Below are 20990 nucleotides of genomic sequence, written 5' to 3'. Positions count from 1 at the left end.
TTGGTGGAATTACTGGTATGTTTAGGGTAATTGTCATGTTGCAAGGTCCACCTTCTGTTGAGCTTCAACTTTCAGACAGATGGCCTCACATTATCCTCAAGCACCCTCTGGTACAATGAAGAATTCATTGTGGATTCTATGATGGTGAGCTGCCCAGGCCCTGATGCAGCAAAGCTGCCCCAAACCATAATATTTCCACCACTATGCTTTACAGTTGGTATCAGGTTCTTGTGGTCAAATGCTCTCTTTGGTTTTTGCCAAACATGTCTTCTGGTACTGTGGCCAAATAGCTCTACCCTTGACTCATCTGTCCAGAGCACATTGTTTCAGAAGTGCTGGTCTTTGCCGAGGTGTTCATTGGCAAACTTTAGTCTTGCCCTGATGTTCTTTCTGGACAGCAAAGGTTTCCTCCTGGCACACCTCCCATGTAGATCAAATTTGTGCAGCCTCTTTCTAATGGTAGACTCGTGCACTTTGACATCAACAGTAGCAAGAGCTACCTGTAGGTCCCGTGATGACATTCTGGGGTTCTTAGAGACTTCTTTCAGCATCTTGCGGTCTGCTCTCGGGCTGAACTTGCTGGGGCGGCCTGGCCTGAACAAGTTGGCAGTTGTTTGGAATCTTCTCCACTTGTAGATGATCTTCCGGACAGTGGAATGATTGATTTCAAATTGTTTGGAAATCTTTTAAAATCCCTTCCCAGACTCGTAGGCATCTATAAACTTCTTTCTGAAGGCCTCAGAGAGCTCTTTTGATCGAGGCATGGTGACGCCACACACTTCAACAACAAAGACCAAACCAAACTAAATGTCTGAGGTTTAAATAAGACAGGTTCCTCCAAGATCCTCTCTAACGATGTTCTAATCATTTGCACCTGAGCTGGTGCACCTGATTCTAATTTTAGGTGTTTGAAGTAGTGATAAATGTCGGGGTGTACTTACTTTTTCCACATGCGAAATTTGCATTTATGTTTATTTAACTTATACAATGGACTACAAAATGTAAATGTTTCATGATATTTGTTATATTATATCACCTTTATCTAACAATATTGTTGAAATGAAGATCAAATAGCTGTATGTTGAAATATGTTGAAAAAGTCAAAACTTTACTTGGGGTGTACTTACTTACTTTTTCACGTGACTGTACGTACCGGTGGACAAACACTGTTTTAGATGGCTTTGTCCAATGGGCTACGCTGTAAAAACAGTTGTGAATTAAAAAAATAGTTGTAAATAAAAAACATTTGTGGATCAACAAGACCGAAAGTCTAACAGTGGCGTAGCCAGGATTGTTTGATACTTTAGTTGAAGATAGACGAAATGTCTCAAGACCGAACTCTCTTATCTGTCTCCCTCTTCCAAATCCTGGTGGCGTCTGGTCAAATCCGTTTCTGGTGTTTGTTCCCCCTCCATCCCCTCCCTTACCTCAAACGGCTACACAGCTGACTCCGCACGTGAAAAAGCTGAATGCCTCAACTCTGTGTTTGCCTCTAAATCTTGTGTCCCAAACCCATCCCTCTCTGTACCCACCATACCCAGTCGTACCCTGCTGCTCCTGGACTCCGTGTCCTTTCCTCCTGACAAGGTGGAAAAGTTTCTGTCAACCCTCGACTCTGATTCTGCAACTGGACCCGACGGCATCAGCCCACGGGTCCTAAAATCCTGCTCTGCTGCTCTATCTCACCCTCTCTCTGTTCTCTTCACCCTCTCTTTTGCTCAAGGTCAACTGCCATCTGCTTGGAAATCAGCCAACATCACCGCTTTGCACAAAAAAGGTGCAAAAACAGATCCTAGCAACTACAGACCAATCAGCCTTCTCCCAATTATCAGCAAAGTCATGGAATCCATCATTGCTTCTGATATGAAATCTTTCCTCTTCTCCAATGGCTTGATCTCTGATCATCAATTTGGTTTCAGACCAGGTCACTCTACTCTGGACATGCTGCTTCTGCTGTCTCAACAATGGATGGAGGTCCTCAATGCCAAACAGGAAATTAGAGCTGTCTCCCTCGACATATCACGTGCCTTCGACACGGTCTGGCACCCCGCTCTGCTCACCAAACTCTCCTCCTTTGGTATCCATGGAAATCTCCACGCATGGCTGGCGGGCTTCCTCTCTAGTCGTCATCAACGTGTGGCCCTGAATGGGTTTCTCTCATCTCCTCTTCCTGTTCAGGCTGGAGTTCCCCAAGGCAGTGTTCTGGGCCCCATGCTTTTTCTGGTCTTCATCAATGATCTCTCTGACTCTCTCGAAAATCCTCTCTATCTCTTTGCTGATGACTCCACTCTCTGCCGCTCCATTCCTCTTCCCTCAGATCGGCAGTCTGCTGCCTCCTCGCTCTCTGAAGACCTGGACAAAATCACAGACTGGTCAAACAAGTGGAACATGTCTTTCAATCCTGACAAATCTCACACTCTTACTATGTCTCTCCGAAAAGATCGACTGGACAACCCTCCCATCTACTTTCTCAACAATCCTCTCCAAGAAGTTCTGTCGCTCAAGATTTTGGGTCTCACTATCTGCCATGATCTTTCTTGGGAAAACCACATTTCCAAGCTGGCCTCCAAAGCCAGTCGCCGACTGGGCATCCTCCGTCGTGCGAAGTCCTTCCTCGGCACACCTGAGCTCCTCACCACATACAAGGCTTTCATCCGCAGCTCAATGGAATACTGTTCTCCCCTATGGGCCGGTGCTCCTGCCTCACACCTAGCTCGGCTTCACGCTGTTGAAACCAAAGCTTTCAGAATTATTGGAATCTCCCGCGATGAAGCTATCTCTGAGGGCCTTTCACTCACTCACCGCAGGCAGGTAGGTGGTCTTTCTGTCTTCTACCGACTCCTCTCCGGCCTTGCACCCCCAGCTCTCTCTGTGCTCTGTCCCCCAAATATTCCTACAGGTCGCACAAGATCTGCCAGCAACCCTCTGATGGTTAAACTGCCGAAATCTCGGCTCTCCGCTCACCTTCACTCTTTCATTCCTCTTTTCTCCCGCCTCTGGAACAAACTCCCTCACTCCCTTCAATCCCACTCCTCCCTCCAGGTCTTTAAAACAGCTGTTCACCACCATCTCTTATCTTCCCCCATCCAAAACCTTGATCTTTTCTACCCCCGCTAATTCACCCCAGATCCACCTTGTTTGAAATTCCAACTTCTTTCCTGGAAGTCCTGGCAGTGTCCATATGTTTTATACCTCTCCCACTGCCCCCTTCCCACGCCCCCCCCCCCCCAAAGCCCTCGCCCTCTCTCAGATCTCTCGATGTCTCCATGTCTCTCGGTCCCTGCTCTCAAATGTTGTGTTTGTGTCCTTCCCCCTCTCTCCCCATCTTGTCTACCGCTCCCTATGTTATATGTTTTATGTGTCGGTTTGTCTTTCTGTGTGATTAATGTTCGCTCTTTCACGAGCCTCGATATTGTATACAACAAAAAAAAAAAAAAAAAAAAAAAAAAAAATGACGTAGCGTGACACAAAACTGCAGCTACTTTAATATATAAAAGATATATTTTAACCTCCAGTAACTTTGCAGTCACTCCGAAGGGATTAGTGTTACGATTACATTTATTACAATATCAGCGTTACATTATCATTATTAAGAAAATGATATCACTATTTTTTTTAAACCGAGGCGAATTCCTTTGTTCCGTGGTTACACCGCTTATCATTGATTCATGAACCATACACCACTTCAATCCATTAACTTTACATTCATGACATTGGGATTAAAGTGTTATGGTTATATTTACTATATTATTATTATTATTATTATTATTATTATTATTATGAAAACGATACTACTGAAACGATACACGACTGTATTAAGAAACTTGGGCTTAATTTGTCCGAAGCGGTCCGAAGGTGAGGCATGAAGCCTAAGGCCTATACGTATCGTATTGTTGGAAGAGACATAACGCCGATGCTTTCGATATTTGATAGTCATTTTAACTATCGGTTTGTTTGTGTTTCACACTGAATGAAAAACGTAAAGATAGAGCATGTGATATATGACAGGTTCGACGATATGTTCGGCCTGAACGAAATTGGAATCAAAATGCCGGAGTGTGCGGCGTCAGCTGCCGTACTGCAGTAATGACATCAGATGTAATCATATCACCCTGTCATTGGACCAGATCCTCAGCTCTGATTGGTATACGTTTGAGGGGACATACATACAGACAGACAAACACTGTTCTAGACGGCTTTGCCCTATGGGCTACACTGTAAAAAAACAGTTGTGAGTCAAAAAACAGTTGTGAATCGAAAAAAACATTTGTGGATCAAAAAGCAGTTGTGAATCCAAAAAACAGTTGTGAATCAAAAAAACATTTGTGGATCAAAAAAACAGTTTTGAATAAAAAAAAACAGTTGTGGATCAAAAAAACCTTTGTGGATCAAAAAAACCGTTTGGAATAAAAAAAACAGTTGTGAATCAAAAAAACAATTGTGAATAAGTTGAAAAAATCTTTTGTAACCAAATGTAACACACCAAACTGTCTTCACCTCGTGCATTTACACAGTGTGGTCTGTTTAATCACACTCCGTTTATTATTGCATGGTTTGTTCCCTCTTTGTAAGTTTTTTTTTAGGATGTCGTGGAGGGGGAGTGAGTAATTAAAATTTGAGGTTCCATATCAATGCCCCCAATCCATTCCATGGAAATTTAAACAATGACGAATGTGTACTGTCAGGATTGGATTTGCACAGAAATGAATATAACACTGGTGATTTTGCTATTGTTGCTCAGTTGACACTGGGGTGCTAAACCACAGCTGTGTTTATACAATGTCAAATTCACGCTCATCCAATCACAATGACAAACAAAATGAAAATTGATGATCTGACTCAACAAAACTTGGACAGGTTCAGCAAGCAAGGCTGAAGGTGGTATATTAAATTGAGAAGCATCATTCATTCCCAAATTACACATTTCATTTTCCAAAGCAGGAATGTACAGGTGTGCTCTTTGTTATGAGGTGCACACCCGTGTTGCAACTACAGGAGTGGGGTAGCAATCTCACTTCTGTCGGTGATATATGTAACGGCAGGTGAGAGATTTTCTTTCTTTCTATAATCAAGATGTGTTTCTTTTAAAAATCATGTCCAATCGCTAATTGGATTGGCCACAGGTGGACTCCAATCAAGTTGTAGAGACATCTCAATGATGATGAAAGGAAATTGGATGCACCTGACCTCAATTTGGAGTGTCATAGCAAAGGGGTGGAATACTTATTGACTCGAGACATTTAAGATTTTCATTTTTAATTGTTTTGTAAAATAAATTCCACTTTGACATGTTGGTGTATTACGTGTAGATCAGTGACAAAAAAGTTAAGTTTAATCCATTTTAAATTCAGGCTGTAACAGAACAAAATGTGAAAGAGTCAAGGGGTGTGAATACTTTCTGAAGGCACTGTAGGCTAGTACAGTATATGAGAGTAATATAGTATACTAGTGGGGTATGCTTACACATCGTGTAAGCAATAACAAACCGTGCCTTGTACGTAGGTACATAATAAATAGAATCTTTATGATTATAGGCACGCATCACCAACCTGGAGCTAGATACCAATTTAGGGTTTTTTATTATTTATTTTAAGGACGCGTTCATGGTTTTTACGTAAATTTTCAGAGATTTTTCTTTTTTACGGGTGCATTTACGTTATTTTACATACATTTTCATTTACAGTCAATTTTTCTTTTTTTCATTTACAGACATATTTGTCATGTTTATTTCTCAGTTTACAGTTTTACAAATTACAATTTTCAAATGCTAGATATTGATTGAGGTTTTTATTTATTTATTTACGTATGCATTTACGGTTATTTACGAAAATGTTCATTTACAGACGCTTTCCAATGGTTCTGTGATTTTTCCCGATGCGCCGGCTGCGATGTCCGGCGGCACGCCAAATTTCAGCTTTCTACGATATCCAAAAGGTACCGAACATGAATATCAGTCAGTCAATCAGGCAGCGGTTGTATAGAGCTTTATGTATTTAGATACAGGGTGGTCTAAAATGTGTAACTTTTTATTTAACTACAATAGTTTGTATTGTTGGTTCATTTTGTTTGTGTTTGTCGAATAATACACTGTGTTGTTGTACACCGCTACTTTCCTATGCCATCTCCAGGCGCTGCATGCCGTCATTGCCGGGCACCGAAGGGGGCTCGGCAATGACACACGCTGAAAGGGAGTACTCCGTTTTCACTTTGGTTGTTTTCTTTCTTGGTTGTCCGGGCAATATCTCAGCCATCCTTTGAGCTTGGAAGCTGAAATTTCGGCACAATAGTGAGCAAGTGCTTTGGCAAAAAAAAGTATTTGTTGTTTTTTGATTAATCAACTAATTGATTAATTACTTAATTATTATCGATTAATTGTCTACCTATTTATTTCCTTTCTCATCTGGCCATTATCTGAGGGACCTTTTGAGCTAGGAAGCTGATATTTGGACATGACAATGACCAAGTGATTTGGCTGTAAAGGATATTTTTGATTTATTGATTAATCAATTAATCGATTAATTATTTAATTATTATCGGTTAATTAAGTACTTATTTATTTCCTTTCTCATCTGGGCAATATCTCAGGCACCTTTTGAGCTAGGAAGCTAATATTTGGACATGACAATGACCAAATTATTTGGCTGTAAAGGATATTTTTGATTTATTGATTAATCAATTAATCAATTAGTTATTTAATTATTATCGATTCAGTACTTATTTATTTTCTTTCTCCTCTGGGCATTATCTCAGGCACCTTTTGAGCTAGGAAGCTGATATTTGGACATGACAATGACCAAATTATTTGGCTGTAAAGGATATTTTTGATTTATTGATAAATCAATTAATCGATAAGTTATTTAATTATTTGATTAATGACTTAATTACTTAATTTTTTTTTAAGTTACAGATTCAGATGAAGCACTGGTGGTTTACGTATGCTATTAGCCAATTGATTAAAAAAGATATTTTACGATCATTATTTATTGATTTTAACTATGCAATTAATCAATCAATTACTGTACACCTCTCCCACCCAATACAGTCTCTATGAGCTGCATGGTGGATTGGTGGTATTGCTGGGCGCCTAAGGCGTGGGGTACTTCTAATGTATCTGTACCTGTTTCAATTTTTGTTTATTATAGCGAAAAACATGCTTCAACATGTATTAGTAATTGATGAAGTAAACACCCGCCTCTGGATGACAGCTGCCACACAGTCCCTGAAGTTGTCGATAACTCTGGACCAGTTGACACTGGGGTACTAAACCACAGACTGGACCTAGTGTGCCTCTGATTTCCCAACTGATGTTTTTTTTTTTTAACTCCTGCAGTGTGTGTGGGTTATTTTCGTAGACCTTAGGTTTGAGGGACTCCAGAGGTAGCAGTCAGGATGAGGCAGATAGGGGAGTAGGGAGGCCATGGGTTGTCCGTTCATCCAGAAATAGTCGATCACCCAGGGAAATGTCGTCTCAGAAACTCGAGAGCACCATTTGACGTATGCGGCGTCATGCTGGAAGATGACTGAATTCATAATGTCTTTCTTCCTTCTCGGTGCTGGAAGGAATTTTCTACATATTTCCACATATCAATCTGTGATGACTGTTACTGTGTTTCAAAGAAGACAGGTTTTCAGCTTAACCTCCCATTCAGAAGAGGTGTTATCCTTTATGCAGCACCGTGCATGCCTGTGAAGCACCAATCCGACAATTTATAGTCTGGTCTGAAATTGAGCCCAGATTAAGAAATTCAGAGGCAAATGCGCTAAATCTGAGCCACAATGCGTCTGACAAACAATCTTTTAGAAACATGGAAATTGTCTCCGGACGAGACAGTTTCCAGAAACATTAAATCCTTAACACAGCTACCCACGGTTGGATCGGAACACGCGTCCTCTGGGATGCCAATGCCTTCACTACTAAGTTACAACTGAACTCATTTATCTTGTAACCATATATTCACACAATCACTTCCCAAAACACCCCTGCGATTTCCCATAGAATCTGTAAATATCCGATAGGAATCTCTTCGGTTTTTGACATGTTTGCCTCGTCCGTCCGACGAACCTTGAGAGTGGATATTTGTAATGTCGTTGTGCGAAATCATTGCCATAGAGATGTCTGTGGTCGTCCTTCCAAATGAAGGAGATTATACTTTGGCGCCCATTGCTCTCATTCTAACACCCGACACCGGCTCTATAAACGGACACCAGGACCAGACGGGCAAATGTTCGAGGTGCTCCGAATGCTGCAACTGCAGGTCACATTTTACATCCAAGATGTCTAATAAGGATTTGCTACGAAAGGATTTCGAAGAAAAATCTTTCACATTTTTCGGTATCGATTTAATCCAAGGATTTTGGTGTAGTGGTCGCTCTCTGCAGCCCACCCTGATCCGTCATTACTGCTCACACCGTTGCTTGAACAGTTAACTGCATGTGGTACATGTGCCATGTGTGCACCTTTCACATTGCTCAACAATCCATGAGCGATTCAAAATTCAAGTTCTTTCGAATTTTATTGCGTCTGGGACAGAATACAGTATATAAGAGATTGATGTAAACAATAGGTCGTACTCCTCCAATAAGCGCGGTAGTGCGGTGTGTTACATGCTCGTTGTTGTGTTACATGCTCTTTGTGTTACATGCACTGCGGTGTGTTACATGCACCTTGTGTTACATGTTCCATGGTGTTACATGCCCATCCTGGTGTGTTACATGCACCATGTTGTTACATGCCCACCTTGGTGTGTTACATTCACCATGGTGTTACATGCCCATCCTGGTGTGTTACATGCACCATGGTGTTACAGGCCCATCCTGGTGTTACTTGCACCATGTTGTTAGATGCCCATCCCAGTGTGTAACATGCACCGTGGTGTGTTACATTACATGCTCCTTGTGTTACATGCATCATAATGTGTTACATGCCATTGTGTTATACACATCCTGGTGTGTTCCATGCACAGTGGTGTGTTAAATGCACCGTGTTGTGTTACATGCATTATGTTACATGCACCGTGGCGTGTTACATGCACCATGGTGTTTCATGCACCGTGGTTTGTTACATGGTCATTGTGTGTTACATGCACTGTTATGTTACAAGCATTGTGGTGCGCTACATGCACTGTGGTGTGTTAATATACTGTGGTATTGCATGTTAGTTGTGTGTTACATGCACCGTGATGTTACATTCACCGTGGTGTGATACATGATTGTTGTGTGTTAAATACACCGTGGTGTGTTACATGCTAGTTGTGTGTAATATGCACCATGGTGTGTTACATCCTCGTGATGTGTTACATGGTCATTCATTGTGTGTTGCATGCACCATGGTGTCTAAATGCTTGTGATGTGTTGCATGTTCATTGTGTGTTACATGCACCGTTGTGTGTTACATACTCGTTGCGTGTTACATTGTCGTTGTTGTGTTACATTTTCGTTGTGTTACATTATCAATGTGCGTTACGCTCTCGTGGCATGTTACATGCTCGTTGTGTGTTACTTGCACTGTGATGTTACATGCGCCGTGGTGTGTTACATGTACTGTGGTGTGTTACATGATTGTGGTGTGTTACATGCTCATTGTGTGTTACATGCTCCGTGGTGTGTTACATCCTCGTGATGTGTTACATGGTCAATAATTGTGTGTTGCATGCACCATGGTGTCTAAATTTTTGTGATGTGTTGCATGCTCATTGTGTGTTACATGCTCGTTGCGTGTTACATACTCGTTACGTGTTACATTTTCGTTATTGTGTTATATTCTCAATGTGCGTTACGTTCTTGTGGCATGTTACATGCTCGTTTTGTGTTACATGCTCGTTGTGTGTTACATGCTACGTGCTGCTTAGGTTTCACCACTAATTCTCCTTGTCAATTCATCACCTGTTTCATCGTGGAAAGTTAGTCCCCAAAACTAGCTTGTTTAGGGGTCCGTTATTGGAGACTGTCCGTTCAAACTAGCTTGTTTAGGGGTCCGTTCTTGGAGACCGTCCGTTCAAACTAGCGTGTTTAGGGGTCCGTTCTTGGAAACCGTCCGTTCAAACTAGCATGTTTAGGGGTCCGTTATTGGAGACTGTCCGTTCAAACTAGCTTGTTTAGGGGTCCATTCTTGGAGACCGTCCGTTCAAACTAGCGTGTTTCGGGGTCCGTTCTTGGAGACCGTCCGTTCAAACTAGCATGTTTAGGGGTCCGTTATCGGAGACTGTACGTTCAAACTAGCTTGTTTAGGGGTCCGTTCTTGGAGACCATCCGTTCAAACTAGCTTGTTTAGGGGTCCGTTCTTGGAGACCGTCTGTTCAAACTAGCTTGTTTAGGGGTCCATTATTGGAGACCGTCCGTTCAAACTAGCGTGTTTAGCGGTCCGTTCTTGGAGACCATCTGTTCAAACTAGCGTGTTTAGGGGTCCATTCTTGGAGACCGTCCGTTCAAAACTAGCGTGTTTAGGGGTCCGTTCTTGGAGACCGTCCGTTCAAACTAGCTTGTTTAGGGGTCCATTATTGGAGACCGTCAGTTCAAACTGGCGTGTTTTGGGGTCCATTCTTGGAGACCGTCCGTTCAAACTAGCTTGTTTAGGGGTCCATTATTGGAGACCGTCAGTTCAAACTGGCGTGTTTTGGGGTCCATTCTTGGAGACCGTCCGTTCAAACCAGCTTGTTTAGGGGTCCGTTCTTGGAGACCATCTGTTCAAACTAGCGTGTTTAGGGGTCCATTCTTGGAGACCGTCCGTTCAAAACTAGCGTGTTTAGGGGTCCATTCTTGGAGACCGTCCGTTCAAACTAGCTTGTTTAGGGGTCCATTATTGGAGACCGTCAGTTCAAACTGGCGTGTTTTGGGGTCCATTCTTGGAGACCGTCCGTTCAAACCAGCTTGTTTAGGGGTCCATTCTTGAAGACCGTCAGTTCAAACTAGCGTGTTTTGGGGTCCATTCTTGGAGACCGTCCGTTCAAACTAGCTTGTTTAGGGGTCCCTTCTTGGAGACCGTCCGTTCAAACTAGCGTGTTTAGGGGTCCATTCTTGGAGACCATCCATTTAAACTAGCTTGTTTAGGGGTCCATTCTTGGAGACCATCCATTCAAACTAGCTTGTTTAGGGGTCCATTCTTGGAGACCATCCGTTCTAACGAGCATGTATATGGGTCCGTTCTGGAGACCGTCCTTTCAAACTAGCGTTTTTATGGGTCCATTCTTGGAGACCGTCCGTTCAAACTAGCGTGTTTAGGGGTCCGTTCTTGGAGACCGTCCGTTCAAACTAGCGTTTTTAGGGGTCTGTTCTTGGAGACCGTCCGTTCAAACTAGCGTGTTTACGGGTCCATTCTTGGAGACCGTCCATTCAAACTAGCTTGTTTCGGGGTCAATTCTTGGAGACCGTCCGTTCAAACGAGCGTGTTTAGGGGTCCGTTGTTGGAGACCGTCCGTTCAAACTAGCGTGTTTAGGGGTCCATTCTTGGAGACCGTCCATTCAAACTAGCGTGTTTAGGGGTCCGTTCTTGGAGACCATCCGTTCAAACTAGCATGTTTAGGGGGTCCGTTCTTGCAGACCGTCCGCTCAAACTAGCATATTTAGGGGTCCGTTCTTGGAGACCGTCCGTTCAAACTAGCGTGTTTAGGGGTCTGTTCATGGAGACCGTCCGTTCAAACTAGCATGTTTTGGGGTCCGTCTTGGAGACCATCCGTTCAAACTAGCTTGTTTAGGGGTCCGTTCTTGGAGATCGTCCGTTCAAACTAGCGTGTTTAGGGGTCCGTTCTTGGAGACCGTCCGTTGAAACTAGCATGTTTTGGGGTCCATCTTGCAGACCGTCCATTCAAACTAGCGTGTTTAGGGGTCCGTTCTTGGAGACAGTCCGTTCAAACTAGCGTGTTTAGGGGTTCATTCTTGGAGGCCGTCCGTTCAAACTAGCATGTTTTGGGGTCTGTCTTGGAGACCATCCGTTCAAACTAGCATGTTTAGGGGTCCGTTCTTGGAGCCCGTCCGTTCAAACTAGCGTGTTTAGGGGTCTGTTCTTGGAGACTGTCCGTTCAAACTAGCGTGTTTAGGGGTCCGTTCTTGGAGACCATCCGTTCAAACTAGCGTTTTTAGGGGTCCGTTCTTGGAGACTGTCCGTTCAAACGAGCATGCTTAGGGGTCCATTCTTGGAGACTGTCCGTTCAAACCAGTGTGGCGTACACGAAAGCCCACTGGCATGGTGACATCATTCCGCGCACCAAGTGGGCGGCGGCCACGCCCGAGGGGTAGGCGTGTCCTCAGGATATACACCGGGCGCGCAGCCCGGAGCGCGCCAGTGCTACAGTGACCTCTTTGGAATAAAGAACTATAAACTTACCGCGTTGTCCGCTTCCTCCTTGGTAGCAAGTCGCGCGCGTAGCACCGCGTGCTTCATTGGTGACCCTGACGTGATGAGTCAGCCGTCGCTGACTACCCGAAACCGCCGCAACAATGGCTACCAACGCGGTCTCCATCAAGCTCCCCGAATTCTGGGAGTCACAAGCCGAAGTTTGGTTCCTGCAGGCGGAAGCCCAGTTCCGACTTCGAGGCATCACGGTGGACGAGACCATGTACTGCCACGTGGTCGCCGCCCTCGGGCCCGGCACGGCCACCCGCGTCGTATCGGTCCTAAGGGATCCACCTGCCAAGTACGAGGCGGTCAAGCGTCTCCTCCTCGCCACGTTCGGCCTTACGGTGGACGCACGGGCCGATCGCCTCTTGGACCTCCCCGAGATCGGGGACACGCGACCGTCGGTCCGTATGGACCATATGCTGGCGCTCATGGGCGACGAAACCCCGAACGCTCTATTCCGGGCGTTGTTTCGACGCCAGCTGCCAGCAAGAGTCCGCCTCGCTTTGGCTGGTTCCGCGTTAACGGAACCCCGTGCGCTCGCTGCTGAGGCCGACAAATACTACGCGGCTTTGGACACGCAGGCGAGTCTTGGCGCGGTTGCCGCTCCCGAGGCTCCCGAGGCTCCCGAGGCTTTCCCCGATGCACCGCACCTCATGTCCGCCGTCACGCCCCGCCCACCACCACCGCCGCCGCCGCGAAGAAAACCGCGGCCTCCGATGCCGCAGCTGCCCGCCTGGTGTTTCTTCCACGCCAAGTTCGGCCACGAGGCTCGGCAGTGTCGCCCGCCGTGCTCATTCGGCAGGTCGGGAAATGGGCGAGCCGGCGCTCGGTGGCAACGGTGAGTGTCGGCAATTCAAACAGCCTTCTGTATATAACGGACACCTTGTCCGGGCGCCGTTACCTGTGCAACACGGGGGCGCAGGTGAGTGTCGTTCCTGCCGGTACGTCCGACAAGCACACCGCGGGCCGAGGTCCCGCATTGCTTGCGGCCAATGGTACGTCTATACGCATGTATGGAAAACGCTGTCTCTCCCTGCGGTTCGGAGGTCAGGTTTTCCGTTGGTCGTTCGTTACGGCCGACGTGCCCATGGCACTGCTCGGCGCGGACTTCTTATGTGCTAATGGATTACTGGTCGATGTAAAGCGCAGAAGGCTTGTCCAGGCTGAGACGTTCAGCTCGCTCGCGTGTGCGCTGCCCGCCTCGTTGAGCAGCTCACAGAGCGGCTCACAGAGCGGCTCACCGAGCGGCTCGCCGAGCGGCTTGCTGAGCGGGTCCGTTCCGGCCAGGTTCATCTGTACGCTTCCGGCAGCGGACGAATTCGCCCGCCTCCTCGCGGGTTTCCCGGCCCTCACGCGGCCCACCTTCTCGGCGGGGACCGTCAAGCACGGGGTGGAACATCACATCCCCACCGCCGGGCCACCGGTCTATGCCCGGGCACGCCGCCTCGAGCCGACGAAGCTCGCCATAGCTAAAGCGGAGTTCGCTACGCTGGAGCGGCTCGGCATCGTGCGGCGCTCCGAGAGCGCGTGGGCGTCTCCGCTCCACATCGTGCCCAAGCCCGGCGGGGGTTGGCGACCGTGCGGGGACTACCGGCACCTCAACGACGCCACCACCCCGACCGCTACCCCGTCCCCCACATCCAGGACTTCTCCGCCCGGTTGGCGGAGATGTCCTTCTTTTCAAAGGTGGACCTCGTACGCGGCTACCATCAGGTCCCTGTGAGGCCGGAGGACATCCCGAAGACGGCTGTCATCACGCCATTCGGGCTTTTCGAATTTCTTCGGATGCCCTTCGGTCTGAAAAATGCGGCTCAGGCGTTCCAGCGCCTCATGGACAGCGTCTTGCGCGGCTTGGAGTTTTTGTATGCCTACCTGGACGACATCCTCGTTGCCAGCGCATCCCGCGAAGAGCACCTTCATCACCTCCGCACGCTCTTCGAACGTCTGGGCCAGCACGGCCTGATCGTGAACCCTGCCAAGTGCCGGTTCGGTGTCGCTGAAATAGACTTTTTGGGGCACCGCGTCACCAGGCACGGGGCCGTCCCCCTACCGGCCAAGGTGGAGGCGGTGAAGGGGTTTCCGCGCCCCCCGCACGATCAAGGGGCTCCAGGAGTTCCTGGGCATGGTAAACATTTACCATCGGTTCCTGCCCCGCATCGCCCAGCTCCTGCGCCCCTTACATGAGGCCCTTCGAGGGAAGCCGGGCAAAGGTGACGTTACCTGGACCGAGCAGATGGACGCGGCGTTCTCAGGCGCGAAGCTCGCCTTGGCCAACGCCACCATGTTCGCGCACCCGGCGCCCGATGCACCGATCGCCCTCACCACCGACGCCTCGGACTACGCGGTGGGCGTGGTGCACGAGCAATGGGTGCGTGGTGCTTGGCAACCGCTGGCGTTCTTCAGCCGGCAGCTTCGCCCGCCCGAACGCCGTTACAGTACCTTCGACTGCGAATTTCTTGGGCTTCACCTGGCGGTCAGGCACTTCCGCCATCTGCTCGAGGGCCGTGCGTTCACGGCCTTCGTCGACCACAAGCCGCTGGTTTTCGCGATGGGCAAGGTCGCCAAGCCGTGGTCGGCCCGGCAACAGCGTCACCTCGCGGCCATGTCCGAGTACACGACGGACATCCGACACGTCGCGGGAAAGAACAACCCGGTGGCCGACTGCCTTTCCCGGGCCATCGCCCACGCAGTCCACCTTGGCATCGACTATGCCCGGATGGCGGCGGACCAGGCCGCCGACCCCGGGGTCCAGGCCTTGCGGACCGCCGTCATGGGCCTCCGCGTCACCGAGGTGCCCTTCGACGGTGCGGGCACGGCCCTCGTTTGCGACGTCTCCCTCGGGTGGCCTCGCCCCATCGTGCCCGCAGGCTGGCAGCGCCAGGTTTTTGACGCCATCCACGGCCTGTCCCACCCGGGCACGAAGGCCTCCCAGAGGTTGGTCGCCGACAAGTTTGTCTGGCATGGCCTCCGGAAGGCCGTCCGCGGTTGGACCAGGACGTGCCTTGCGTGCCAGCGCGCGAAGGTGCACCGGCACACCCAGGCCCCCTTGGTCCCATTTATGGTGCCGGAACGTCGGTTCGACCACGTGCACGTGGACCTAGTGGGACCTCTGCCCCCCTCGCGGGGTTTCACCCATGTCCTTACCATGGTGGACCGCACCACCCGGTGGCCGGAGGCCGTGCCTTTGGCGGCGACGACGGCGGCAAACGTCGCGCAGGCGTTCATCGCCACCTGGGTCGCCCGGTTAGGCGCCCCCTCAGACATCTCGTCCGACCGCGGCCCCCAGTTCACCTCAAAGCTCTGGGCCGCAGTCGCGCGGGGGCTCGGGGTCCAGCTGCACCGAACCACGGCCTACCACCCCCAGGCCAACGGCCTGTGTGAGCGATTCCACCGCTCGTTGAAGGCCGCGCTCCGGGCCACCCTCCGCGACGGCGGCTGGGTCAACAGGCTCCCCTGGGTCCTGCTGGGCCTCCGGACGGCGCCCAAGGAGGACCTGCGCGCATCCGCGGCGGAGTTGGTCTTTGGACAACCGCTGCGGGTGCCGGGCGAGTTCCTCTCCGACCCCACGGCACCTTGGTCCGCGGCGCAGGAGCGTTCTGCGCTGCAGGAGACCGCCCGGAAGTTCGCCCCGGTGCCGACGGCGCACCACGGGCACCCTCCTACACACGTCGCCCCGGAGCTTCGCACCGCGGAGTACGTCTTCGTCCGGCACGACGCCCACCGGACACCACTGCGGCCCCCGTACGACGGGCCTTTCCACGTGCTGGAGACCAGGGTGAAACATTTCACCCTGGACATCGGCGGCACTCCTGACCGGGTCTCCATAGACCGCCTCAAGCCAGCCCACCTCGACGTGGACCACCCACCGCCGGTGGCTCGGCCCCCGCGTCGGGGCCGCCCCCCTGCGGGCGGACCCCCGGCACCGCCCAGCACCGCAGGCATGCCGCCCCCCGGTCCGGCACCCATCCCGGGTACAGCCGGGGGCATCCCACCTGGCATCCCTGCACCCCGGACGCCGCCGGTCGCCAGAGGGTGCTTCGGCCGGGTCATCCGTTTGCCCCGCAAACTGGCCCTCCAGGTGCGCGGGAATTCTGGGGGGGTGCGTGTGGCGTACACGAAAGCCCACTGGCGTGGTGACATCATTCCGCGCACCAAGTGGGCGGCGGCCACGCCCAAGGGGTAGGCGTGGCCTCAGGATATACACCGGGTGCGCAGCCCGGAGCGCGCCAGTGCTACAGTGACCTCTTTGGAATAAAGAACTATAAACTTACCGCGTTGTCCGCTTCCTCCTTGGTAGCAAGTCGCGCGCTTAGCACCGCGTGCTTCACTAGCATGTTTATGGGTCCGTTCTTGGAGACTGTCCGTTCAAACGAGCATGTTTAGGGGTCCGTTCTTGGAGACCGTCCGTTCAAACTAGCGTGTTTCGGGGTCCGTTCTTGGAGCCCGTCCGTTCAAACCAGCATGTTTAGGGGTCCGTTCTTGGAGCCCGTCCGTTCAAACTAGCATGTTTAGGGGTCCGTTCTTGGAGCCCGTCCGTTCAAACCAGCATGTTTAGGGGTCCGTTCTTGGAGCCCGTCCGTTCAAACCAGCATGTTTAGGGGTCCGTTCTTGGAGCCCGTCCGTTCAAACCAGCATGTTTAGGGGTCCGTTCTTGGAGCCCGTCCGTTCAAACTAGCATGTTTAGGGGTCCGTTCTTGGAGACCGTCCGTTCAAACTAGCGTGTTCGGACAAATCCACAAACAACATTAAACAAAAACACTTTCTCAAACATCAACTTGATGTATTTAGTCTTAAAAGGATTCTTGGACCGAATTGATGCTCGTGGGACCAAACACGAAAAACATTTCCCTGTAACCCTTGCGGGGACTGGACAGGTGTGAGAGTCCCAGGTGCTGGACCAAATACCAATCGATGCCTTTAAGAAGGTCCCAGGATGCGCGTCCCGAGCCCCGGCCCAGGTACACCGTGCAGTACAGGTAATCGATTTTGTTGTTAATGTTCGCCGTTTCCACTTTACCTGTGACACGAGCCGGGAAAGCGTTTGCTCCACCGAGCGCGTCCGGATTTCTATGGAACGAGGCTCGGCCATACTTCGTCCCAGCACGCGCGCCCAAAATAAGCGGCTTCGCGCTTCACAAGCGTTGTGGGAGGGGCTTCTCGGCTCACAAGCGTTGTGGGCGGGGCTTCGCGGTTCACAAGCGTTGTGGGTGGGGCTTCGCGGCTCACAAGCGTTGTGGGCGGGCCTTCGCGGTTCACAAGCGTTGTGGGCGGGGATTCGCGGTTCACAAGCGTTGTGGGAGGGGCTTCGCGGTTCACAAGCGTTGTGGGAGGGGCTTCATTCCTTGTGGGAGTAGCTTCCTCGTGGGGCGAGCGTCACGTGCGGCCCACTTATGAATATTCAAATTGGGGTTTTGGAGGAAGTGTGCGGGCATGATGGGCCGGATGGCTTTCTCTTTCCTCTTTCCTCGGATTTCTTTTTATAAATCTCTGCGCATTTCATCATGCGTGCAGAGAACGTCGAGCAAGTGCGTTGGGCGTTTGAGAATGTATATATTGGACTGGGATTCAACTCTAAAGTTCACCCTGTTAGTTGCATCATCTCTGATGAGCATGGCTGTGCTGCTTATCCACGCCCCCTGGATATTCAAGCAGGAATTTGTACTTTGTTCAGGGTGCCGGCGAAAACGCGCCTACTCTTCGCGAAAGACTTTGGTCTTGTCATTTGTCGAGGGTCCACTCCAAGTCTGGGAGATCGAAGGTTCCAACTGCAGCCGAGTCCTGCCAAAGATTTTAAAACTGTACGTGCTGCTTCCTTGCTTTGATGGTGAGGATTTTAAAAAAGGCATTAAACGGAGAAACTACCATAGGTTGGCAACCGTTGCGCAGGCAGGGTGGGTCTATGGAAATTCCTTGTGCGTTGCATGGAGTTCAATGTAATAGAGCAACTGAGCAAGAGTCAGAGGTCTTTAAACCTGACCACAACCTTCACCACCCGTGATGTACCAAAGTTTGTTCACGGCATTAAAAAAAATATGCCCCTTTAGGGGTCTACGGGGGGAGTCTCCCCCCCCCCCTCCCTCCCCCAAAACGGTATTTGCTTTTTTCTCTGAAACTACACATGCAATTCCGATGAAATTTGACCACAACCTTAATCACCTGCGTTGTACCAAAGTTTGTTCCTGGCATTTAAAATACTAGGGCATGCCCGTACTATATCTATATCTAAAATTATATCCCCCCCTCTATTTACATGAAATGGTTTGGTCCATGAAATGTTTTGGTCCATTCGCAACGCCAAAGCGAACGGCGAACGCTTTACATGAAATGGTTTGGTTCATGAAATGTTTTGGTCCATTCGCAACGCCAAAGCGAACGGCGAACGGCTTGCGAGTACAGTGACAATCCCCCCGGGGTTTTAATTAGTTTTAAAACATCGTTTAACGCCAACATAGCGCCAACATAGTTTGCCGACGGGAAATAAATGAATACGCTCTCAAATGTGCCATCCGAGGCAGAGTGTGTTCGCCACGTTCGGCACACGCGATAGCTCGCTGCTCTCTGATTGGTTGAATCGTTTTTTGGACATAGCTCGGTAAGTAATTGTCCGATTAATATGAAACCTTGAAAAGGCACATCCTCGGGTCCCCAGCAATATACCTGGCAAGTTTAAAGTATATCGGACCCGTGGTTGTCGAGAAACAGCGGTCACAGACAAACAAACAAACACACAGAGATTACTGGAATTATAGATAGACTAGGGCATGCCCGTACTATATCTATATCTAAAATTATATCCCCCCCCTCTATTTACATGAAATGGTTTGGTCCAAAGCGAACGGCTTGCGAGTACGGTGACAATCCCCCCCCCTCTATTTACATGCAATGGTTTGGTCCAAAGCGAACGGCTTCCGGAGTTTGGTAAAGAAATCGCCATCGCGTGCACAAACGCGCAGGAAAGCGAATGAATCGCAAATTCGGTTTTATTAGTTTTAAAACATAGTTTAACGCCAACATAGTTTGCAAACGTGAAATAAATGAATACGCTCTCAAATGTGCCATCCGAGGCAGAGTGTGTCCTCCACGTTCGGCACACGCGATCGTTCGCTGCTCTCTGATTGGTTGAATCGTTTTTTGGACATAGCTCGGTAAGTAATTGTCCGATTAATATGAAACCTTGAAAAGGCACATCCTCGGGTCCCCAGCAATATACCTGGCAAGTTAAAAGTATATCGGACCCGTGGTTGTCGAGAAACAGCGGTCACAGACAAACAAACGTACAGACGTACAAACGTACAGAGATTACTGGAATTATAGATAGATGGGGGTCTAATGTGGTCAATGTGGGGGCTCTCCCCCCAAAATAGGTATTTGCTTTTTTCTCAGAACCTACACGCACAATTTTGACGAAACGTCACCACAACCTTCATCATCCGTGATGTACCAATGTTTGTTCAAGGCATTGGAAAATTGGGGTCTGAGGAGGTACATGGGGTGAGAGGGGTGGGGAGGGTTCCGCCCCAAAATAGGTAAATTCTACATGTAAATGTGTATCGTGTAGTGCCGCCCCCAGGTAGGAGAGGATATTAGAAGTCCCACCCTTTTCCGTGTGTACAGTATATATACTGTATATATTTTTTAATTTTTTTTTGTATACAAGATCGAGGCTCGTGAAAGAGCTAACATTAATCACACAAAAAGTCAAACCGACACATAAAACACAAAATAAGGGGAGCGGTAGACAAGATGGGGAGAGAGGGGGAAGGACACAAACACAACATTTGAGAGGAGGGACATCGAGAGAACTGTGGGAGGGAGAGGGCTTAGGGGGAGGTGGGAGAGGTATAAAACATATGGACGCTGCAAGGACTTCCAGGAAAGAAGTCGGTATTTCAAAAAAGTGTATCTGGGGTGAATTAGCGGGGGTAGAAAAGATCAAGGTTTTGGATGGGGGAAGATAAGACATGGTGGTGAACAGCTGTTTTAAAGACATGGAGGAAGGAGTGGGATTGAAGGGAGTGGGGGAGTTTGGTCCAGAGATGGGAGAAAAGAGGAATGAAAGAGTAAAGGTGAGCAGAGATCCTAGATTTTGGCAGTTTAACCATAAGAGGGTTGCTGGCAGATCTTGTGCGACCTGTCGGAATATTTGGGGGACAGAGCACAGAGAGAGCTGGGGGAGCAAGGCCGGAGAGGAGTCGGTAGAAGACAGAAAGACCACCAACCTGCCTGCGGTGAGTCAGTGAAAGGCCCTCGGAGTTAGCTTCATCGCAGGAGATTCCAATTTCCCCACGTTTTCCAGTTCAGTGAGGTGTTTTGAATTATAAGCAGTCAGCATGTTTTTTCTTCATGCATCTTGGTTTTTTTTTCCCCCGGGAGCGATTGAGGCAGCTGTCAGTTGCCTATACACCGTTTAAATAAAGGTGTGTCAGAAGAACATGTTACATGCATGGAACAGGATTTCCCGCGGAGTGGGTATTCTGCTAGTATTATAAAATACAAACAAAAGTACCAGTCCCCAGTGGCGGTAAAAGTTTAAGTTAATCTATCAATTTAAATTATTTATTGGACTTGAAAAGGTTAATTATGCACTCTTGGCTTCACTCAAGTCCAAAACCCTACTACCCACTGTGAAATGGTGGTGGAAAAATCGGGCGGCAGA

At 49.0% G+C, this 20990-nt stretch overlaps 1 protein-coding gene across 1 annotated transcript in view; it reads right to left on the bottom strand.

Moving 5' to 3' along the window:
* Positions 1–17436, bottom strand: part of LOC137429142 (alpha-catulin-like) — a 206618-nt gene extending 189182 nt beyond the window's left edge. Inside the window, exon 1 of the mRNA XM_078779661.1 lies at positions 17352–17436. Within this exon, the coding sequence (XP_078635787.1) occupies positions 17352–17423 (72 nt within the window). The 5' untranslated portion in view covers positions 17424–17436. The remainder of the gene's footprint in view (positions 1–17351) is intronic.
* Positions 17437–20990: the final 3554 nt, after the last annotated feature.

This window comes from Myxine glutinosa, chromosome 6, assembly GCF_964187855.1.
Source record: "Myxine glutinosa chromosome 6, kmMyxGlut1.1, whole genome shotgun sequence".
In the NCBI taxonomy this organism is placed as follows: Eukaryota; Metazoa; Chordata; class Myxini; order Myxiniformes; family Myxinidae; genus Myxine; species Myxine glutinosa.
The sequence above is the reverse complement of the archived record's forward strand: the minus strand, read 5'-3'. Positions and strand labels throughout refer to the sequence as shown.